Source organism: Jaculus jaculus, chromosome 11 (assembly GCF_020740685.1).
Source record: "Jaculus jaculus isolate mJacJac1 chromosome 11, mJacJac1.mat.Y.cur, whole genome shotgun sequence".
NCBI lineage: Eukaryota > Metazoa > Chordata > Mammalia > Rodentia > Dipodidae > Jaculus > Jaculus jaculus.
This window is the reverse complement of record NC_059112.1, coordinates 15,649,685-15,671,527: the sequence shown is the minus strand read 5'-3', so window position 1 is coordinate 15,671,527 and position 21,843 is coordinate 15,649,685. Positions and strand designations below refer to the sequence as shown.

Below are 21,843 nucleotides of genomic sequence, written 5' to 3'. Positions count from 1 at the left end.
GCGCCATTTCCAGGAGGCAAACTGGAGGAGAGCAAGAACAGACTGCTTTCACTGGAGGATGGTGACTGGGGAGATGGAAGGAACTATACACAGCTGGTGATGCATCCAGGCCTTGAACACGGTCAGCCACCAGGCGAGCCGACTTAGAAAAGGCAGGAGGAGAAAAACAAAGAAAACTGTGCTTGGCAACACCTGGGACTGATTCTGCGCCTGTATCCCTTTGTTCCTGGTGTACCTGACATGACTCCCAAAGAGTCAAATCTCAGTATCAGCAAGTTTCCTGACCATAGCGTACTCCCCCCAAGGCTCATTACTCCAACAGCACCTCACGTCAGTTAGCACTTCGAAAACGTGCTTCAATACAACCGGCTCATCTGGATTCTATTGTGTCCTTCAGCTTCCCTTCGGTTAGCACAGAAAACTTGTACACAATTTAATCACGTTCTGAAACAGTGACAGAAGCAACACTGACTTGAGGAGTTGAGAATTAAAATCTCAGTGCTATAATGCCGAGTTCTGGTTGCAACACCAAGAGTCTTTAGGCAGCTAGAGAAAAGCAGTGTGCACACACGTACTCTGACACGCTGCTCCAGGTTTTGATGGGAGAAATGATTCTTTAATGACTGCAAGCTGACCGCTATAAGCGTTGCCCAAAAGCTTGTCATTTTTATGAATAGGACAGTGGATATCTATAGTAAACTTTAAAAACATTAAGTGACAAACATTTGCTAATAATATCTTGAATTCACTGTTTTATTTGAAGTTTGTATTTGGTTTAATAACAAATTATGGTAACTACTTGAGTGACAGTTCTGGAGGAAGGAGAAAAAAAAAAACTTGGAACTGTAACAGCAATTAAATTTATTAGAAGTAAAAGAGCTATTCCAAATAGCACTTCTTCCCCCTTTAATATTGATTCCAAATGATCTTCCTGGAATAAGTCAGTACTAGCTCTGCTTACCATATTTAATCATGATTTCAGAGATATGTCAAAACATCAAAGAGATATCATCACAAGTAATGTACTGGGGAAAAAAAGAACTTGTGCCAAGGAGTTTAAAGCCCTAATTTGTATTGTGTCCTATCTCGTTACTGTTAGCTTTGAAAAGTAATATGACCTCAGCGCTATGTGTTGGATTGGGGACCCGCATATTTGCAGACAAGGGCAGTAGCGGACTCTGCAGAAATGTATTTATGTGGTCCCTCAAAGGAAGTTTTGTTTTTGCCCCTAAAAGAACCCGGGCTGGCCACCAGATGTGGAGCCCATATGGCCCGTGAACACTGGAGTCCTGGGACGGGAGGGAGGGAGGCCCTAAGCTCAGCAGGCAGGAGCCGCCCTCTGAGATGATGGACACATGCTCACTTCCATGCACTTCTGAAAATGAAGCACATAAACCACTTTATTTTTAAACCTAGAAACATGACTTGGCTAGTCATATTCTCCAAATTTTTCTCTTTTTTTTTTTTAGCTTAAAAGGAAATTTATCCACATGTAGTTCATTACATGGGCTGAATTAAAACATAAAATTGTGGTAAAGTTAAAAGAAAGAAAAATGACTCGGGAACAGATAGTAAGACTGCTTTAAGTGGTGCAGAGTAAAATTTCATTTGCCTTAACCTTCAGCAGTCTGTTGGAGGAACTTAAGCCTAGGTATTCTTGTTTAGGTTGTCTCTGAACTTCATCCTTCCTCCCCAAGTGTCAGGTGTTCTCTCCAAACATATCCTGTACAGCCACCCACCCCAACCATACTCAAAGATCCCACAACACATCATGTGCTATCAGAATTCCGTCCTTGCATATGCATCCCCTTCTCAACTTCCCCTACGTGGCAAGTTTCCTTCCTTAAAAACATAGTTGAAATGGCAACTGCTCATGGAGAACCTATTTGGCTTACCTAGTCACAATTATATCTTTTTAATGGCTTGTAAAATGAGGAAGTATAAATAAATCCACCAGCTTCTCAGTGTTGGGGAATCAAACGCAGGACTTGCACATGCTAGGCAAGAGATGTTACCCTCAGCTACTTCCCCAACCAGAAGTCCACCAACACATTCCTATTTTAATGAAAGAAAAACAAGATAATACGGGTGCGTTGGACATTTATACAGGGTTCTATGATAAACACCATGCTAACTCTGTGGAAATCTCATTCAAGGTTATAGATTTAATACATAAAGAGTGCTCAAAATGTATAAAAACAACACATCTGTACTACACAAAATACACATTCATTTTACAGACCCAGAAGAGCACAAAGAAAGAAAAATTCACTCCATTCAGCTGAGGTGGATAAAGATGCACACAAATTCTTTGCTCCTCTTGCCTGAGATAATGGGGTCGTATTCTTTCCCCTTGGGCCTGGGCAGTACCAGTTCTGAGACCTCCAAGACTAAGTTACAAGAAGTTTGCAACTTCAATGAAATTGTTTTCTGGGAGATCCTGCCTCCACATGAGAAGTCTGACTACCTTGCAATGCCATGTTGGACAGGCCACAGGTAGGCCCTGCAGCCACCCTTCTACTCCCTGTGGAGCCTAGACATATAGACCAAGCCATCTTGGGTCCTCCTTCTACCAGTGAATGATACCAAGTAGCCTCAACAATGACATGAGGAACCTTAGGATTGTCCAGCTGAGCCCTGCCTGAATTCTTGTCATCCAATATCATAGGTTATATATAATAAAGAACTTCTTTAAACGTTTTCTGGACAATCTAGTTACCAAGAAGCAACAAATAACTAGAAAAGCTACTGCTCATGGAGAACTATAATAATCAACTTGATGAATTTTTCAGTATTCATCTTCATCTTCATCTTCATTCTCTCCTTCTTCCTCTCTTCTCCTCTCCTTCTCTCTTCTGTCTCTCATAAGCTATTATTTATCCCACATGGCCTCAAACTCATGATGCTGCTGCTTCAGAGTCTTGAGCTATGGGATTATAGGTGGTATCTCATTAAGATGTTTCGTATGGATGCATCATGTGTTGGTATTCTCTTTTCCCTCGACCCTGCCCCCATTCCATTGGGGATGCTCCTCAGCGGGGTTGCAGGCATTTTCCATGGGGTTGTACTGTATGTGTTGTGGGAGCAGCATTCAGTTATTTTGGGGAGGAGGGAATGCCTCTGGACATGACGTCTTAACCTGTGGCTCTTATAATCTTTCTGACCCCTCTTCCACAAAATTCCCTGAGCTGTGGTGGGTGAGTTTTAAAGTCTACTTCAGTGATGAGCTCTTAGGAGCCTCTGGATCTCTGCTTTGGTAGGTGTTGAGTGACCTCAGGGTCTGTCTCCTACATCCTGGCACTGATTATCAGGTTCAGCATGGAAGCAGCACTCTTGCTCTTCTCCCCAGTTCCTCTGTGGATTCAGCTGTGGCTTGGCTGAAGTGCGAGGGGTGGTTTACCTCCTCCAGTCTTTCAAACACTTCCTTCAGGCCCAGGGAGCTGGGAGGAGCCGGGGAACAGGGATGTGGCCTACTCCTGCTCCGTGGTTACCTTCTTATCGCTGGAACAAAGCATGTAACCAAAGGCAGCTGGCGGAAAGAAAGTATTTATTTTGGTTTCGTGACGGCAAAGGAAAGCATGGCATGAGGAGAGACTGGACTTCACCTCCTTGCCACAGCACGTGGAACAGAGCAGCTGGAGAGGGGGCTGATCTCTAGCAACAAGGAGCTGGCTATGATTCCGCTAAGCCTGACTCCAGAAAACACTTCCTCCAGGAAGGCTCTGCCTCTCAAAAAACCAGCTGGGGACCAAGCATTCAGAGCACATGCATCTATGGGCACACCTGATCAAACCACCACAGATGGAGGGTTCACTGTTACCTACGAAGCCTTGAACTTCCAGGCTCAAGCAATCCTTCTGCTTCAGCATCATGAGACGAGACACAGGTGCGGGCAGCTACCCCCAACTTGGTCACAACTTTCAAACACTTCTTATCCAGGAACGGATTTTTTTTGTTTATTTTTATTTATTTATTTGAGAGCAACAGACAGAGAGAAAGAGGCGGGGGGGGGGCGGGGGAGAATGGGCACACCAGGGCCTCCAGCCATTGCAAACGAACGCCAGACGTGTGCGCCCTTTGTGCATCTGGCTAACGTGGGTCCTAGGGAATCGAGCCTCGAACCAGGGTCCTTAGGACTCACAGGCAAGCACTTAACTGGTAAGCCACTCTCCAGCCCTGGATTTCTTTTTAACACATCATCAACATCAGTCTTTGTATAGCAAATACTTTTCCTATTGCATCTGTCTTTTGCTTTTATACTAAATAAAAATAAACAAGCATACAAAAACTATATCACCTATATATGGGCTAAATAGGAAAAGAAAATTTTTGTAATCTCTTGTAAAACCACAATAAAGGTTTGAAGAAAAATCATTCAGGTGCATAACAAGAGAAATAGCCTCATATGTTAGCACATTGTTCTGTCAATCTTTAACATATTTTCCCTTGGAATAGGCTCTTTGGCCATTTTGTTTTGCTCATTTACTATTTTAAGATTTCAAAGTCAAGAGATTTTTGAGTGTGTTAAGAAAGAATCTTGTTACGAATATGTTGTTTTGGGCGGGAGGATGGCTCATCAGCTAACATGCTTGCCCGCAAAGCCTAAGGACCCAAACTCAACTCCCTGGTGCCCACATAAAGCCAGATGCACAAAGAGTCACACACATCTGGAGTTCATTTGCAGTGGCTAGAGGCCCTGACATGCCCATTCTCTCCCTTCCTCTCTCTCTCCCCTGCCTCATTCTCTATGTCAAGTAAATAAAGCCCAATTTAAAAAAAGAGTATGTGGTTTAACTAATAAGTAATTTTTTAACTCTCTCTCTCATGAACCCAGGACAAGCAGGCAGGGCTCAACTAAGCCAGGGTTGGCCTTCCTGCCAGAAAGAGACTTGAGATTTCTCGAAAGCGTTCTCTAACTTTCGAAGATTTGTAGCCAGTGACCAAAACCAAATCAAATATTTCACTAAATAATTCACCTCATTCAGCCTCTTGAGAGTAGAAATGGTGAGAAACCAGCCAGGCATGGTGGTGCACGCCTTTAATCCCAATACTCGGGAGGTAGAGATAGGAGGATTGCTGTGAGTTCAAGGCCACCCTGAGACTACATAGTGAATTCCAGGTCAGCCTGAGCTAGAGTGAGACCCTACCTTGGAAAACCAAAAAAAAAAAAAAAAAAAAAAAAAAGAAGAAGAAATGGTGAAAAACCCGAGGAGAAATCTACACATCCATCTAATCTGCCTGTCTGGTCTGGTCTCAGGTTCTTGGTAATGTTAAACTAATCTTCAGGAACCCCACAATCTCTAAGCCAGAATAGAATGTTCTAGATATTCAGCCAGCTGACACATAAGAGCCCTTTTGGAAACCATGCCTTTGGGTCATCCCTAAGATGTCCTATAAATGGCTATAGGCAAGGCTTGGTTGTTCCAGGGGCAACTCATGTAGAAAATATTCTATTAGACAGTCTTATTTCCTTTTTCTCTGGGACATCTAGAAGTTGTGAGTATAACACAATGGTAGATTGCTTAACTAGCACGCTTTGATCCCCAGCACTACCAAAAGAAAAAGAAAGTGGATGTTTGAGAAGACACAAACAATTTCATCAACCAGTGGATGGCCAGCAGGGCCTAAACAGCCACAGAGCGTGGTTCAGGATAGAAGACCCAGTCAGGGTAAGGAAACAGTGCACCGCCCCTTCCAGTCACACAAACCAAAATTGCCGGAGTCCTCTTGCTTTTCACCAGTGGAAGACTCACTCGCATACAGGCACCTTCAGCCACCGGCATAGAGCCTGTAGCTGAAACATTTTTGGTATGCCCACAGAACACTGGGAACCAAAAATGTTAGTCTTGAATTTACTTTTCCTGATTACTAACGCTGGCTTCCAGCTGGAATAATACATGATATCACCGCTCGGGAGGCAAGCCCAGTTTGAAAGCTATCATTCACATAGCCTACGCAGTTGACTCTCCCTTTCCAATCAGGTGCTTGGCACAGATTCACTTAATTCCTAACCTGGCAATGTGCCTACTTCGGACAGAGGAACAAAACATCCATGGCTATAGTTTTCTAGTTTCCATTTCTCTCTTTCTCTTCTATTTCTCTCTCTTTCCTTTCCTTCTTTCTACCAATGACTCAAATATACCCTCCAGGGGATTACTGATCAGGGAGGCTCCTGATGCCCCAAAACATCACAGGCTATTGCCAAGGCTCTCGGCTGTCCACCAGAACGCGACGGTATTGCTGAAGACACCACATGCTTGGAGACTGAGAGCTCAAGCTGTAGCTGATGGAGCCTCCTCCCTGTCCACTAGCCGCCATAATGCCTAAAGAGCTAGGCAGCCTGATGAGGGAGCAAAGCCAGCAGTCTTAACCAGCAGTAGATCCTGCAAGCGGATCAACCAGGGCAAATGTGGCAGCCAGTTCAGTGACAGCATGTCTATTACAGGGGAATACAGCTGCCACACTCTAATTCGAAGTCTGCTCCATGGAAGAGAATTCCTGCCAGGAGCTGAGAACCTAACCAAACCAGGCATGGTGGTACATGCCTTTAATCCCAGAACTCAGGAGGCTGAGGTAGAAGGATGGCTGAATTCAAGGTCAGCTTGAGAATATATAGTGAATTCCATGTTAGCCTGGGTAAAGCAATACCCCTCCTTGAAAAACCAAACAGGGGGGGAAAAATCTATGGCTGGGCTAGAGAGAGGGCTCAACAATTAAAGCACTTGCTTGGAAAGCCTGATGACCTGGGTTTGATTCCCCAAATAAAACCAGGTACACAAAGTGGCACATGCATCTGAAGTTTGTTTACAGTGGTGAGAAGCTCTAGCATGCCCATTCTCTCTCTCCCTCCATCTTTCTCTCTCCAAATAAAAATATTTAGAAAAATGTTTGAAAAGCCTATGGCTGGAAAGGTCATAAGCCCCATAGGGCAAACCAATACTGTTTTCTGTACTGCCCTTTATTTTTATTTTTACTTGGTTTGTCGAGGTAGGGTCTTACACTCTAGCCCAGGCTGGCCTTGAACTCAAGGCAACCCTCCTACCTCTGCCTCCCGAGTACTGGGACTAAAGGCGTGAGCAACCATGCCAGGCCCTGGACTGCCTTTGAAATACTAATGTTTATGCCCATATATTTTTAATATATTTTAGTTAGGAGAAAGAGGGGAAGAGAGAGAATGGGCACACCAGGGCCTCCAGCCACTGCAAACAAACTCCAGATACATGTGCCCCTTTGTGCATCTGGCTTACATGGGTCCTGGAGAGTTGAACCGGGATCCTTTGGCTTTGCAGGCAAATGCCTTAACCACTAAGCCATCTCTCCAGCCCATGTTTTGGTTACAGAAGCTTCTCTTTTCAGATGGTGGTGACCACTGAGAAGACTCAAAATGCTGAACAGAGTGACAATGGAGCCAGGCGTGGTGGTGCATGCCTTTAATCCCAGCACTCAGGAGGCAGAGGTAGGAGGATCGTTGTGAGTTCAAGGCCACCTGGAGACTACATTGTGAATTCCAGGTCGGCCTGGGCAGCACCAAGTAAAACATCTCTATCATACTTTCCATGCCTTAGGGACCAGTGTGGAAGACACAGTGGAAAGAATGTAAGAGCCCAAGGAAGGGGAGGAGTGCTTTTCAATACTGCCTTTCAGACACAAAGTGGCCTTGATATCCATGACCTCACAGGGGCTGAGAGGCTGACACTGCCTACACAAGACCTGCATGACAGCCAGGCAAAAATGATGACATTAAAATAAAGGAGAGACTATTTGGAAAGAAGGGACTTAGTGGAGAAGAAATTTTAGGAGGAAAAGGGAGGGTGGTGGGAAAGAATTACAATGACATATTATCTGTATGTGAGAAGGTTGCCCATAAGTTTTAAAGGGCTGGCAAATGGCTCAGTGATTAAAAGCACTTTCTAAGCCAGACATAGTGGTGCACACCTTTAATCCCAGCACTTGGGAGGCAGAGGTAGGAGGATCGCCATGAGTTCGAGGCCACCCTGAAACTACATAGTGAATTCCAGGTCAGCCTGGGCCAGAGTGAGACCCTACCTCAAAAATCCAAAAAAAAAAAAAAAAAAAAAAGCACTTTCTTACAAAGCCTGCTGGCCCATATTTAGTTCCCCAGTACTCGTGGTAAGGCCAGATACAAAGTGGTGCATGTATCTGGAGTCTGTTTGCTGTTGTCAGAAGCCCTGGCCCCTCCCTCCTTCTCTATCCCCTGTTCTTTCTCTGCCAGCCACACCTACTTGCAAATATCTTTTAAGTGAAATTAAAAAAAACTGAGCTGGGTGTGGTAGAGCTCACCTTTAATCCCAGCACTTGGGAGGCAGAGGTAGAAGGATCGCTGTGAGGTCAAAGCCACCCTGAGACCACACTGTGAATTCCAGGCCAGCCTGGGCTAGAGTGAAACCTTACCGCAATAAAACAACGGCAACAAAAAATCATGGACAGCACCTAAGAAATGGCACCCAGGGCTGCCCTCTGGCCTCTGCACAATCAATGTGCACATGTAACCATACACACATCCACCCACACACATAGGAACACGCACACACATGCGCACACACACTAAAATAAAACGTCCTGCAAGTAAAACAGATGATTTATATCAATATGGAGAGGTATATAAGTTCTCATAAAGTTTAATTAAAGGCTTATTCAGAAGTAAAACTAAAGATAAGAGTGAATTGAATGCCAAGAATCAAGAAAAATTACTGGGATATAGACTTCTGGGTAAGTTGCGGGAGCAGAAGTCATGCCAAAGCAACCTGGGGGTACGTAAACAGAAAAACAACAAAATGCACTTCTACTATAAAGTGAAGGTGTGTAAGAACTTATCAACCACAGCAGAGAAGAAGGAGAAACCCAGAGCATCCAGAGACCACAGAAGCAGGCAGAAACGGCCCCAGCATCGCCACTGGTCCATGCGGCCGCAGCTGCCAGGCTCTGCTTGAGCCGCAGGAGAAACCAGGTGAAAGGATTTTCCACTCACACCGGCCTCCTCCCAACCTCAAGAAACCTGAAGGAGAAGAAAGCAGGCACCAGCTGAGTGGTAAGGAAGAGGATGGCGAAGACCAGCCACGCAGCTCCCGTACAACTTCAGACGCCCTCCACTGCCTCCCTTCCCCCGCCCAGCAGCAACCACCTGAGACCTGGGAAAGGGACTCAGCTACCTACACAGCACCCAGCACCATTGACAAGCAGTGACCCACAGACCCAGCCAGCCTACCTAAGCCCTCACTGCAGAAAAGAGGGACCTAAATGGTCACACAGCATGGCTGAGACCAAAGCCACCCCAAAAGGTAACTGGGTATACACCCGCCAAAAAGCCTGGTATACAGGCCCGCATTGGAAGTGCTAATTGCACCTTCCATGTCAGGGCAAATTCTGTGTTAAATCTGGTGATGGCTGGATCTGCCTTTCTTAAATGAGCTATATTTTGGGGTTGATATTTGTTGCTTCCTGATTTATAATGCCTTTGTCTTCTTCTGTCCTTCATGTGGGCAAGGTCTCACTCAGCCCCAGGCTACCTGGAACCCTTTACAGACCAGAAATCTCAGCCGCCCACTTGACAGGACTTAGAGTGTGGGGCAACACACAGCCTGAGGGACTGTGAAGGTGTTAGGCTATCTGTTTTAATACCCACTCTTATCTAAATACCCCATGCTGGTTTTGATTGAATGTATATATTGTTCAGTTAAATTTTAGAATTTGGCCGGTCGTGGTAGCGCACGCCTTAAATCCCAGCACTTGGGAGGCAGAGGTGGGAAGATTGCTGTGAGTTCAAGGCCACCCTGAGACTACATAGGGACTTCCAGGTCAGCCTGAGCTAGAGTGAGACCCTACCTCGAAAAAAAAAAAAAAAAATTTAGAATTTGCAGGTATTATGGTCCACCCAGCCCCCTACAGTACTTACATAACAGGCAAACCCAACACCTGGGGTCAGTTTTGCTGTTACTCTAAGCGTCATTTAAGAGTCACCCCCCCACACAAACCAGGCGTAGTGGTGAACGCCTTTAATCCCAGCACTCGAGAGGCAGAGGTAGGAGGATCACAGTGAGTTCAAGGCCACCTTGAGACTACATAGTGAATTCCAGGTCAGCCTGAACTAGACTGAGACCCTACCTCAAAAAAAAAAAAAAAAAAAAAAAAAAAGAGCCACCTCTACCCCTGGCATCTTAAGCTCTTACCCTGAAGATATGTAACATCAGATTTATACATCCAAGAATGCTGCAGATAGTCAGAAAACCGAAGCATCAAATTAACCCAAGATGCAAAAATCTCTATATTATATTACAAGAAAAGTTAGTGGTAAACATTACATTTTAAGGATCCTAGTATTTACAGAGAAAGTTATCACTGTATATAACTTGAGTATTTTATTATTGAGTTAGTTTTTAAAACCTTTTATCCTCACACCAATAACAAATGTGAAGGGAGGTGAGAAAGTGATCACTGGTCGTTCTGATGCCCACCGCAGGACAGATATTCTAGTAATGTCTAACAGCAAAGAGCATGGCTTCAGTATCAGACACACTGGGTCTAAACTCAGTTCCTATAATCACAAGCAATAGGCTTGTGGAAAGATTCATAACTTATCCCTCCTGACCATATAGTTCTTAGGTTCAAAAATTCAAATCTTTTTTAAAAGATTCATTTAAAAACTTGATTAGCTGGGCGTGGTGGCACATGCCTTTAATCGCAGCACTCAGGAGGCAGAGTTAGGAGGATTGCCATGAGTTCGAGGCCACCCTGAGACTTAAAGAGTGAATTCCAGGTCAGCCTAGGCTAGAGTGAGACCCTACCTCAAAAAAACAAAACAAACAAACAAAAACTTGATTAAAAAAATGGGGCTGGAGAGATGATTTTGTGGTTAAGACACCTGCTTGTGAAGCCTAAAAACCAAGGTTTGATTCCCCAGCACCCACATAAGCCAGATGTACAAGGTAGCGCATGCGTCTGGAGTTCATGTGCAGTGGCTGGAGGCCTTGGGGTGCCCATTCTCCCTCTGCCTCTTTCTCTCTCTCCCTCCCTCTCTCTCTCTCTCTCTCTCTAAGAAATAAATATATAAAAATATTTTTTAAAAACTAGTTGATCTGAATCCTGAACTCATTTTTATCACATTGAGGTATCAGGTCGTCCTATAGAAACTATTTGGTCCTGCATCCCTACAGATGGTACCAACAATACTGCCATGCTATCTAATCCACAGGGCAGAGCAAGGGGCGTGCACGCCCAAGAAGCCACGACTGGTCAGTTTTATAACTTCACTGTGCAGCAGAAAGCATGTTCTCCAGAGGTTATTATATGCAATGAGACACGATTCTTTTGGAAAAGGCTTTTCTGTTCTTTCCACTCTCATTTAGAAGTGTCACGTCTCCTGGCAAAGAGCTAGAAGGCAAGGGCTCCCCTAGAGAGGTGAGAACGTGATGGGCCGATCTCTATTTCTGAGAACTGGTTGAGTTTACTAATTCTTCTTTTTATAAGCGAGGCAGTATTCCTCCCCCCAGGGGTTCTGAGTTATGAAGAAAAAAAAAAAAGAGGGAGACAGAGGTCCTGTTCAGTAACAAGAATGAAATCACATGAGCACCTGAGGACCCTATGTCGGGCCACTCAGTCCCCTATAGTACTCACCGGGGCTCTTCCAGCAACCGTCTTTAGACGTCCACCGCTGAGTGCTGCGCTGAGGTGAGTGGGTCTTCGTGTGGCATGAAGTGGTGCCACATGGGCATGAGGACAGAGAGCAGTGGCAGAAGGTCAGGGCTGGGAGCCAAGCAGGCTTGTTAATATGGTGCTGGGACTCAGACAGCTTTCTGCTCCTGGTCACAGTCCAGCCCTGACTGGGCAGGCCACCCATGAAGGCACAGAGCGGAGGGACAGCTCTCCATGGCCAGTTTGCTCTGAAGAAGAGCGGAGAAGGAAGCCCTGGGAGCAGGGCACACGACACGGTGGTGCCCCGCGCGGTGAGGAAAGGCAGGTCTGCGCGCACCGGGAGCAGGTCAGAGTGGGCCGAGGAAAACCCGGGAAGAAACCAGGGAAGAGAGCTGTCGGGCTCAGATGCTGGCCTCTGAAGCTATTTCTTAATGGAGTTTTGTGAAAAGTGTGTCCCACAATTTTCCTTCTCAGGAAGAGCCCTGTCAAAATCTCTCCCTTGAGTAGAAGTGACAGCTCAGAGGCACAATACTTGCCTAGCATGCACAGGGCCTGGGTTCAATCCCCAGCATTGCTGAAAAGAGAAAAGGGAGAGAGGGAATAGAAAACAGTCACGACAGTTTCTAATTCCAAATCTCTCCCTTGCCTCAAACAGCAGCTCAGTGTGAGTAAAAAGAACATCCTCTTCAGTCTCTTTCCTCGTCTGTTCAAATGACAGCATAGATGTGTTTGCAAATGACAGCGGGCCACAGTACTAAATGACTCTGGACACCACTGCCTGTGGTCACAAGGGAAGCAGACTGGCAAAAACTTCTTCCCCAAAAAAGCCTTCAATCTGCGTTATTATAAATGTCTCAAAGCAAGGCACAATAAAACGGGACCTCCCAAGGGGAGGGATGAAGTTGAGAACGTAGCTAAAATGAGCCATTATTGTTCCAAGTCAAGCCATATGGCCTGAGCACTTATATAAGCATTAGAGACCTCAGAAGGTAAACCCACCGATTTGTCATACAGCTAGCAGACGTACTGTCATTTACTTAAGATAAACTCAGTTTGTTTTAGAAAAAGATAACCTGAAAGTTAATTCATAAAAAGAAACCTACCCATTAAAAAGAGCTTTAACAACTTAAAAATGTAGTATGCTTATGTTTCATTGCAAAGACAGACAACATTTAAGTGAAGCAGTATTAGACCTGAAAGTCTTGAATGACTTCGTAACTCATTTGTTGTTTTTTTTTTTAATTTAAAACTCATTTTCTAAGTTGGACATTCTATGTAAAGAAATAACAGAAAGTGAATAATACATTTACGTTTACAAAATCAGTGCTTTAGGAGTTATAAACACAGCTGCTTCCTTTACCCTGTAGTTTGCTGGCATTTTTATAACCACAGTAAATTATATCACACTCAATAAAAGCCTTTTTCCTGTGACAATTAGCATGAAACATCAGCTATACATCGTAGGTTTGAAGAAAAGTACTACTAAGCTTTATCAAGCAATAAATTTTTAAAAAGCAATGCTTTTCTAAGTGATACTCATTCTTCCTAAGTAAGTTTCAATTAAATAAAACAATCTAGGTGAAAGAATAGAAAAAGGCATTCCTCACATAAAATAAGTTAGCATTTTAAATACATTTGGCTCAACTAAAAGAATAATGATAAATATAATAATGTCCATGTATTGAGCATTTACTGCGTGCTGGAGCCTGAACTTAGTGATGGACACGTATAATCTCACGCAAGCTTGACAACGACATGACAAAATGCCATATTCAAATTTAGATAAGGAAATAAACACTCTTACTACATTATACAAAAGAAAATCTTCATCTCTGTAACTACAAACTAAGTAATCTATACACTGAAAGAAAACAAAGATAAATAGAAGAAAAAAAAAAAAACTCCTGGGCTGGAGAGATGGCTTAGTGACTAATGCCTTTTCCTTGAAAAGCCAAAAGATCCTGGTTCGACTCTCCATCACCCATATAAGCATCTGGAGTTTATGTGCAGTGGCTGGAGGCCCTGTCATATCCATTCTCTCCCTTTCTCTCTCTCTCTCTCTCTCTCTCTCTGCCTCTTTCTCTCTAATAAATAAATAAATAAATAAATAAATAAATAAATAAATAAATAAATAAATAAAATTCCTGTGTGCCTTGTTACATGGTAGGATGATCATAGATAACATTAAATAGTAAGAAGTTATAGCGTGGTAGTGTGTTTTTGCACCATAGGATAAGGACAGTATATATTGGACATAGTATAGTATATAGTATAAAGGTAACACTAATTTATTGTAGATTTCAAATAGCTAAATGGAAGAATTTAGAAAGTTTCTACCATGAGGAAATGATGTCCAAAAAGTTATCCCACTGGACAGAGAAGGAAGCCATTCCCTGCAGACGAGCCTCCACAGTGCTGGAGAGTACCTGGTAAGCGGTTGGGATAATGGTCACCAACAGTGTGACCAAGCAGAGAATCCCACAAGCTACAGAGTCAAGCAGCTTCCGGGTGTGGTGGTGCACAGCTTCACTCGCAGCACTTGGGAGGCAGAGGTAGGAGGATCACCACTAGTTCGAGGCCACCCTGAGACTCCATAGTGAATTCCAGGTCAGCCTGGGCTAGAGTGACACCCTACCTTGGAAAACAAAAAACAGTAACAAAAAAAAAAAAAAAAAGATCAACTATCTGGGCAAGACGTACACACCTGTGCCATAGTGGCACACAGGCTATGGGCTTAATCATCTGCTCTCTGATTAGATTATGACAGCCACTCAATTGAAGGGAATTCATAGCTGGTACTGAGAACCAAGACCTAAATCCTATGGCTAGGAAGGTCATAGACTCTAGAAAGAAGCTCCCAGTGTTCTTTGGCTAAGAAGAGAGGGTAGGCCCAGTAAAAAGCCATTTAAATGTTTAAGCCTTTTTAATCCATGCTGCTCTTCCTCTTGGTTGGAGAATTTGCTGTTTTGACAAATGGCAGTAAAAAATGGGAAAGAACAAGATCCATCAATACAATAAGAAAAAACAGCCAACTGTCTAGCCTGAGACATGTCATCTGTCACATCTGCCAGGGCCCAGAAAACATTATAGAGGAAGCAGGGAATTAAACATGAGTGCTGCTCTCACTGCCAGCCTGAGAAACTCCTCCAGGGAGAGGGTGGTAGATACTGAGGAGACTCAAAACTCATCAAAGCACAAATTCAGAGGATGCAAAGAGTGTAACTCACTCTCTCTCTCTCTCTCCCTCTCTCTCTCTCTCTCTCTCTCTCTCTCTCCATATATATATATATTTGTTCACCCTGAATATATATATATATATTGTTCAAGGCCACCCTGAAATTATATAGTAAATTGAAGGTCAGCCTGAGCTAGAGTGAAACCCTGCCTAAAAATAAATAAATAGAATAGCATTTTAATACTTTAAATGTTTACATCTTTCCCCAGTCTTTTTATTCATTTTCTATTTGCTGATCATGTCTAACAACCTAATATGCTGAAAGATTCTGATAGTTAATTATAAATAGAAGGTGGCAGATGACAGAATTAATATTTTGACAACTTTCTTTAGAAACCTCTGGTATACTGACAGATTACCATCCTTAGGAGAAAAACTCTGTCTAGTCTCGTTCTGAGATGCTGTAATTCACTGTGAATCCTGAAGTGCAGCTACTCTTGTCTCAGGGCAGGGCAGGGCACATGAAGGTTGCCACAGTGACTTAGAGCCCATCATTAGGTAAAGAGGATGTCCATAGGAAAGCCAGGAAGCCCTGTGCAGGCTGTCAGCACCACAACCCATGATGAGTCAATCGTGCTCAGGAGGGAGGTCCTAGCATGGATTGTTCAATCCCGAGGGCTGCAGGGACATCCACATGGAAGATGGGCACAGGCCCAGTGCAGGCTATGTGAACCTGAGCAAAGTGAGGAAGTGTCCACAGGAGTGTCCAGGGGGGTGAATAGGAGACCTTGGGGCCAAACACGGGGCTCAGAGGGAGGAAGTGAGGCAGCAGAATGAAGAGGTCACCCTGAGACAGAGAAAGGCTGCGGGGCGGAAGGGGAGACAGCAACCACCCTGGAGCTGTAAGAGTCACAAAGTATCTAGGTGGAGGGCCATCAGTGTCAGATCACGAAGGATCTATGTGGAGGAGCCGTCAGTGTCAGATCACAAAGGATCTATGGGGAGGAGCCGTCAGTGTCAGATCACGAAGGATCTATGTGGAGGAGCCATCAGTGTCAGATCAGGAAGGATCTATGTGGAGGAGCCGTCAGTGTCACATCACGAAGGATCTATATGGAGGAGCCATCAGTGTCACATCACGAAGGATCTATGTGGAGGAGCCGTCAGTGTCAGAGTCACGAAGAATCTATGTGGAGGAGCCGTCAGTGTCAGATCACGAAGGATCTATGTGGAGGAGCCGTCAGTGTCACATCACAAGGATCAATGTGGAGGAGCCGTCAGTGTCAGATCATGAAGGATCTATGTGGAGAAGCCGTCAGTGTCAGATCACGAAGGATCTACGTGGAGGAGCCGTCAGTGTCAGATCACGAAGGACCTACGTGGAGGAGCCGTCAGTGTCAGATCGCGAAGGACCTATGTGGAGGAGCCGTCAGTGTCAGATCGCGAAGGATCTATGTGGAGGATCCGTCAGTGTCAGATCACGAAGGATCTATGTGGAGGAGCCGTCAGTGTCAGATCACGAAGGATCTATGGGGAGGAGCCGTCAGTGTCAGATCACGAAGGATCTATGTGGAGGAGCCGTCAGTGTCAGATCACGAAGGATCTATGGGGAGGAGCCGTCAGTGTCAGATCAAGAAGGATCTATGTGGAGGAGCCGTCAGTGTCAGATCACGAAGGATCTATGGGGAGGAGCCGTCAGTGTCAGATCACGAAGGATCTATGCGGAGGAGCCGTCAGTGTCAGATCACGAAGGATCTATGCGGAGGAGCCGTCAGTGTCAGATCACGAAGGATCTATGCGGAGGAGCCGTCAGTGTCAGATCACGAAGGATCTATGCGGAGGAGCCGTCAGTGTCAGATCACGAAGGATCTATGCGGAGGAGCCGTCAGTGTCAGATCACGAAGGATCTATGGGGAGGAGCCGTCAGTGTCAGATCACGAAGGATGTATGCGGAGGAGCCGTCAGTGTCAGATCACGAAGGATCTATGCGGAGGAGCCGTCAGTGTCAGATCACGAAGGATCTATGCGGAGGAGCCGTCAGTGTCAGATCACGAAGGATCTATGCGGAGGAGCCGTCAGTGTCAGATCACGAAGGATCTATGCGGAGGAGCCGTCAGTGTCAGATCACGAAGGGTCTATGGGGAGGAGCCGTCAGTGTCAGATCACGAAGGGTCTATGCGGAGGAGCCGTCAGTGTCAGATCACGAAGGATCTATGCGGAGGAGCCGTCAGTGTCAGATCACGAAGGATCTATGTGGAGGATCTGTCAGTGTCAGATCACGAAGGATCTATGTGGAGGAGCCGTCAGTGTCAGATCACGAAGGATCTATGGGGAGGAGCCGTCAGTGTCAGATCACGAAGGATCTATGCGGAGGAGCCGTCAGTGTCAGATCATGAAGGATCTATGCGGAGGAGCCGTCAGTGTCAGATCACGAAGGATCTATGTGGAGGTTCTGTCAGTGTCAGATCACGAAGGATCTATGTGGAGGAGCCGTCAGTGTCAGAGTCACGAAGGACCTATGGGTAGGAGCCGTCAGTGTCAGATCACGAAGGATCTATGCGGAGGAGCCGTCAGTGTCACATCACGAAGGATCTATGTGGAGGAACCGTCAGTGTCAGATCACGAAGGATCTATGTGGAGGAGCCGTCAGTGTCAGAGTCACGAAGGACCTATGGGTAGGAGCCGTCAGTGTCAGATCACGAAGGATCTTTGCGGAGGAGCCGTCAGTGTCACATCACGAAGGATCTATGTGGAGGAGCCGTCAGTGTCAGATCACGAAGGATCTATGCGGAGGAGCCTTCAGTGTCAGATCACGAAGGATCTATGCGGAGGAGCCATCAGTGTCAGATCACGAAGGATCTATGTGGAGGAGCCGTCAGTGTCAGATCACGAAGGATCTATGTGGAGGATCTGTCAGTGTCAGATCACGAAGGATCTATGTGGAGGAGCCGTCAGTGTCAGAGTCACGAAGGACCTATGTGGAGGAGCCGTCAGTGTCAGATCACGAAGGATCTATGTGGAGGATCTGTCAGTGTCAGATCACAAAGGATCTATGTGGAGGAGCCGTCAGTGTCAGATCACGAAGGATCTATGTGGAGGAGCCGTCAGTGTCAGATCATGAAGGATCTATGCGGAGGAGCCGTCAGTGTCAAATCATGAAGGATCTACATGCGGAGCCGTCAGTGTCAGAGTCACTAAGGATCTATGTGGAAGAGCCATCAGTGTCAGATCACGAAGGATCTATGTGGAAGAGCCATCAGTGTCAGATCACGAAGGATCTATGGGGAGGAGCCATCAGTGTCAGATCACGAAGGATCTATAGCCGTCAGTGTCAGATCACGAAGGATCTATGTGGAGGAGCCGTCAGTGTCAGATCACGAAGGATCTATGTGGAGGAGCCGTCAGTGTCAGATCACGAAGGATCTATGGGGAGGAGCCGTCAGTGTCAGATCACGAAGGATCTATATGGGGGAGCCGTCAGTGTCAGATCACGAAGGATCTATGTGGGGGAGCCGTCAGTGTCAGATCATGAAGGATCTATGGGGAGGAGCCGTCAGTGTCAAGATCATGAAAGACCTATATGGAGGAGCCATCAGTGTCAGATCATGAAGGATCTATGTGGAGGAGCCGTCAGTGTCAGATCATGAAGGATCTATGTGGGGGAGCCGTCAGTGTCAGATCACGAAGGATCTATGTGGGGGAGCCGTCAGTGTCAGAGTCACTAAGGATCTATGTGGAAGAGCCGTCAGTGTCAGATCATGAAAGACCTATGTGGAGGAGCCGTCAGTGTCAGAGCCCATCAGGTGATGGTGTCCACAGAGGGGTGTAGCTGTAGCCATTGTTGTGGCCTGATTCAGGTGTCCCCCATAAAATGAGGTGTTCAGAATGCTTAGTTCCCAGCTGGTGGGGATTTGGGAATAAGTATCTCCTGGAGACAGTGTATTTTCTAGGGGCGGGCTTATGGGTGTTATAGTCAGCTTTCTCTTGCCATTTTCCCTGCCATCATGGAGCTTCCCCTCTAGTCTGTAAGCCAAAATAAACCTTTTTTCTCACAAGCTGCTCTAGGTCAGGTGATTTCTGCTAGCAAAGTGAACCTGACTGCAACAGCCATGGACTCACATGTCCCTGGACAGAGTGTCAGCCTTATCAGGGCGAACATCCACACAGGGAGTTGTGAGGATCACGAAGAATCTGTGAGGTGCAGGCCACGGCACCCCACAGAGAGTGTTAGAGCCTGATGAAGTGAGGACGTCCAGAGAGGGGAGGGAAGAACCCTGTGCAGCGAGGAGGGGTCTGCGGCATGGTGGTGTTGTGGGGCATGGGGTGGCAGCTGAAGTGGAGGGGGGAGGGCACCTGTGCCACTGGTGGACAGCGCTCACATGCTCGGGACAAGTGAGCTCTAGCAAAGACAGAAGGACACTGAGTAGGAGGTCTCAGCAGGGTGGCAGACACCGTCTGTGTGATCTCAGCAGGGTGGCAGACACCGTCTATGTGGCCTCACCACAGAGGAAGTGGTGAGGAAGAAAAACTGTGGAACAGGAGGAAGCTAGACTGAACCCTAGGACACTGGTAGAACTCTGATGTCAATATGGACTTACAGGCTAACTGGTCAATTTATTATGAGACATTTTAGAATACCTCCATCAGAAAATGTCAACATTCAGGAGATTATAGTTTTAAATGACCCAATTGTTGATTATTTATACTACTATAAATATGAAATAAATAAATCAGGCAAATGTAAACCAAAGGTATCTGTACATTTAACTGTAACACATTGAGAATTCATACAGTTTTTCTCTGATTCAATAGATTAAAATGCTTTAAGCAAATTATAAAAATGAACAATTTAAAGAAAACTGAAAAGGCAATATTTGTACAAAAATATTTAGGGCTGGAGAAATGGCTTAGCACTCAAAGTGCTTTCTTGTGAAGCCTAAGGACCCATGTTCGATTCCCCAGAACCCATATAAGCCAGATGCACATAGTGGCACATGCATCTGGAGTTCATTTGCAGTGGCTAGAGGTCCTGGCATGCCCATTCTCTCTCTCTCCCTCTCTGTCTTTCTCATAAACAAAAAATAATAAAATAAAAATAAATATTTAGAAAAAAAAAACTAAAAGCAGCTGGGCATGGTGGCTCACGCCTTTAATCCCAGCACTCAGAAGGCAGAGGTAGAAGGATCACTGTGAGTTCGAGGCCTCCCTGAGGCTACATAGTGTATTCCAGGTTAGCGTAGGCTAGAGCAAAACCCTACCTCGAAAAACAAAAATAAAAATAAAAGTAAATAATACAGCTATGATTACCTCTTAAGTAAAAGTAAAAATACTTTATGATACTTAAATACTTTATAATTTATAATATAAAATACACATATTTTATTTTTTTGAGAGCAACAAAGAGGCAGATAGATAGAGAACGGGCGTGTCAGGGCCTCCAGCCACTGCAAAAGAACTCCAGATGTGTGAGCCACCTTGTGCATCCGGCTTATGTGGGTCCTGGGAAATCGAGCCTCGAACCGGGGTCCTTACACTTCACAGGCAAGCGCTTTCCCGCTAAGCCATCTCTCCAGCCCCAAAACACACATTTTTAAAGGTTCCTGTAAATATATTTTATTAACTATGGAAGTTCCTGTCCCACACACAGGGCTCTGTCTAAACACTACACACAGCCCCTCCCTTCATCTTCTGCTGCTAAGCTAAGCACCCCCTCAGGCATGCGCTCTGCGGCACTTAAGGGTTATAGACTGTGTAAGATCAGAAGAAATGCACCCAGTACTTCACAGGAAAAGTATCGGGAACCAAATAAGGACATCATAAAGATCAAGAATGGTCAAGTTGGCGTAAAATTGAAAAGAGGTTTTCAAAAATTAGTTAAGTGCTCAAAAAAACATTGTCAGGATTGGGAAGCCAAACATGACAAACACACACGCACGCACATGCACACACATGCACACACACAAAATTAAAACCTGGAGTGTTGGCACACGGCTTTAATCCCAGCACTTGGAAGGCAGAGGTAGGAGGATTGCTGTGAGTTTGAGGCCAGCTTGAGACTGCATAAGAGGATTGCCATGAGACTATATAGTAAACTCCAAGTCAGCCTGGGTTAGAGTGAGACCCTACCTCAAAAAATAAAAATTAAATAAGTGAGGAAAATGTTCTTCCTCAATGTTAGCTGGGTAGCACTTACAGATTTTGATGCCAGGTACATGTCAACATATCATTTATTACTAAATGTAATCAATATCAAAGTTTTCCCCTGGAAGTCAAAACTTCAGTAATTAACATACAAAATGTTTCCATAGCAACATACCTGTAGAAGGAGCCTTTCAAATGCCAGAAAGTTGTCCCACTTGGTGGTCTGTGGATGTTTCAGAGTCTGGACTGTGGCCAGCCCAAGCTGTAGGAGCCCACAGTGATTGGTCAGAGCTTGGAGGTTGTTCTTGAAAAGCTGAATATAGGACATGAGCTGCCCTGGTGTGACTCTCCCTGGAGAAACATGAGAACTAGTCAGTGCTCCCTCCCATGTTCCTAAACGATGAGAACATGCTATGAACAACACCTCTCTCATGTTTGCACAGAGCTCCAGAGCTGACGTGCAAATTCCCGAAGCTCCTGTGTTCCTTCCAGCAATGTAGGGACCACAGTAAACTTCATCTCTATCCAGTTGAATGTTGAAGGTAAGGAGTCCATACTAATCAGTAGGGCTCAGTTGATAATTTCAAATTCAAATAAAGATCTACAAATAAGGGCTGGAGAGATGTCTTAGCAGTTAAGTGCTTGTCTGCAAAGCTAAAGGACTGGTTTGATGTCCCAGGACCCATATAAGCCAGATGCACAAGGTGGCATGTGTGTCTGGAGTTTGTTTACAGTGGCTGCATGCCCTGGCTCATACATTCTCTCTCTCTCTCTCTCTCTCTCTCTCTCTCTATCTACCCCCCCACCTCTTTTTCTCCTCAAATAAATAAATAAAAATAATTTTAAAATGTGTGTGTGTGTTGAGGGCTGGAGAGTTG

General features: G+C 45.2%; 1 protein-coding gene across 1 annotated transcript in view; it reads right to left on the bottom strand.

Annotated features, from left to right (window-relative positions):
* The window catches only part of Scfd2 (sec1 family domain containing 2), a 357,956-nt gene that overhangs the window by 290,638 nt on the left and 45,475 nt on the right, over nt 1–21,843 (bottom strand). The window contains exon 4 of the mRNA XM_004658696.2: nt 21,141–21,316. Within this exon, the coding sequence (XP_004658753.2) occupies nt 21,141–21,316 (176 nt within the window). The remainder of the gene's footprint in view (nt 1–21,140; nt 21,317–21,843) is intronic.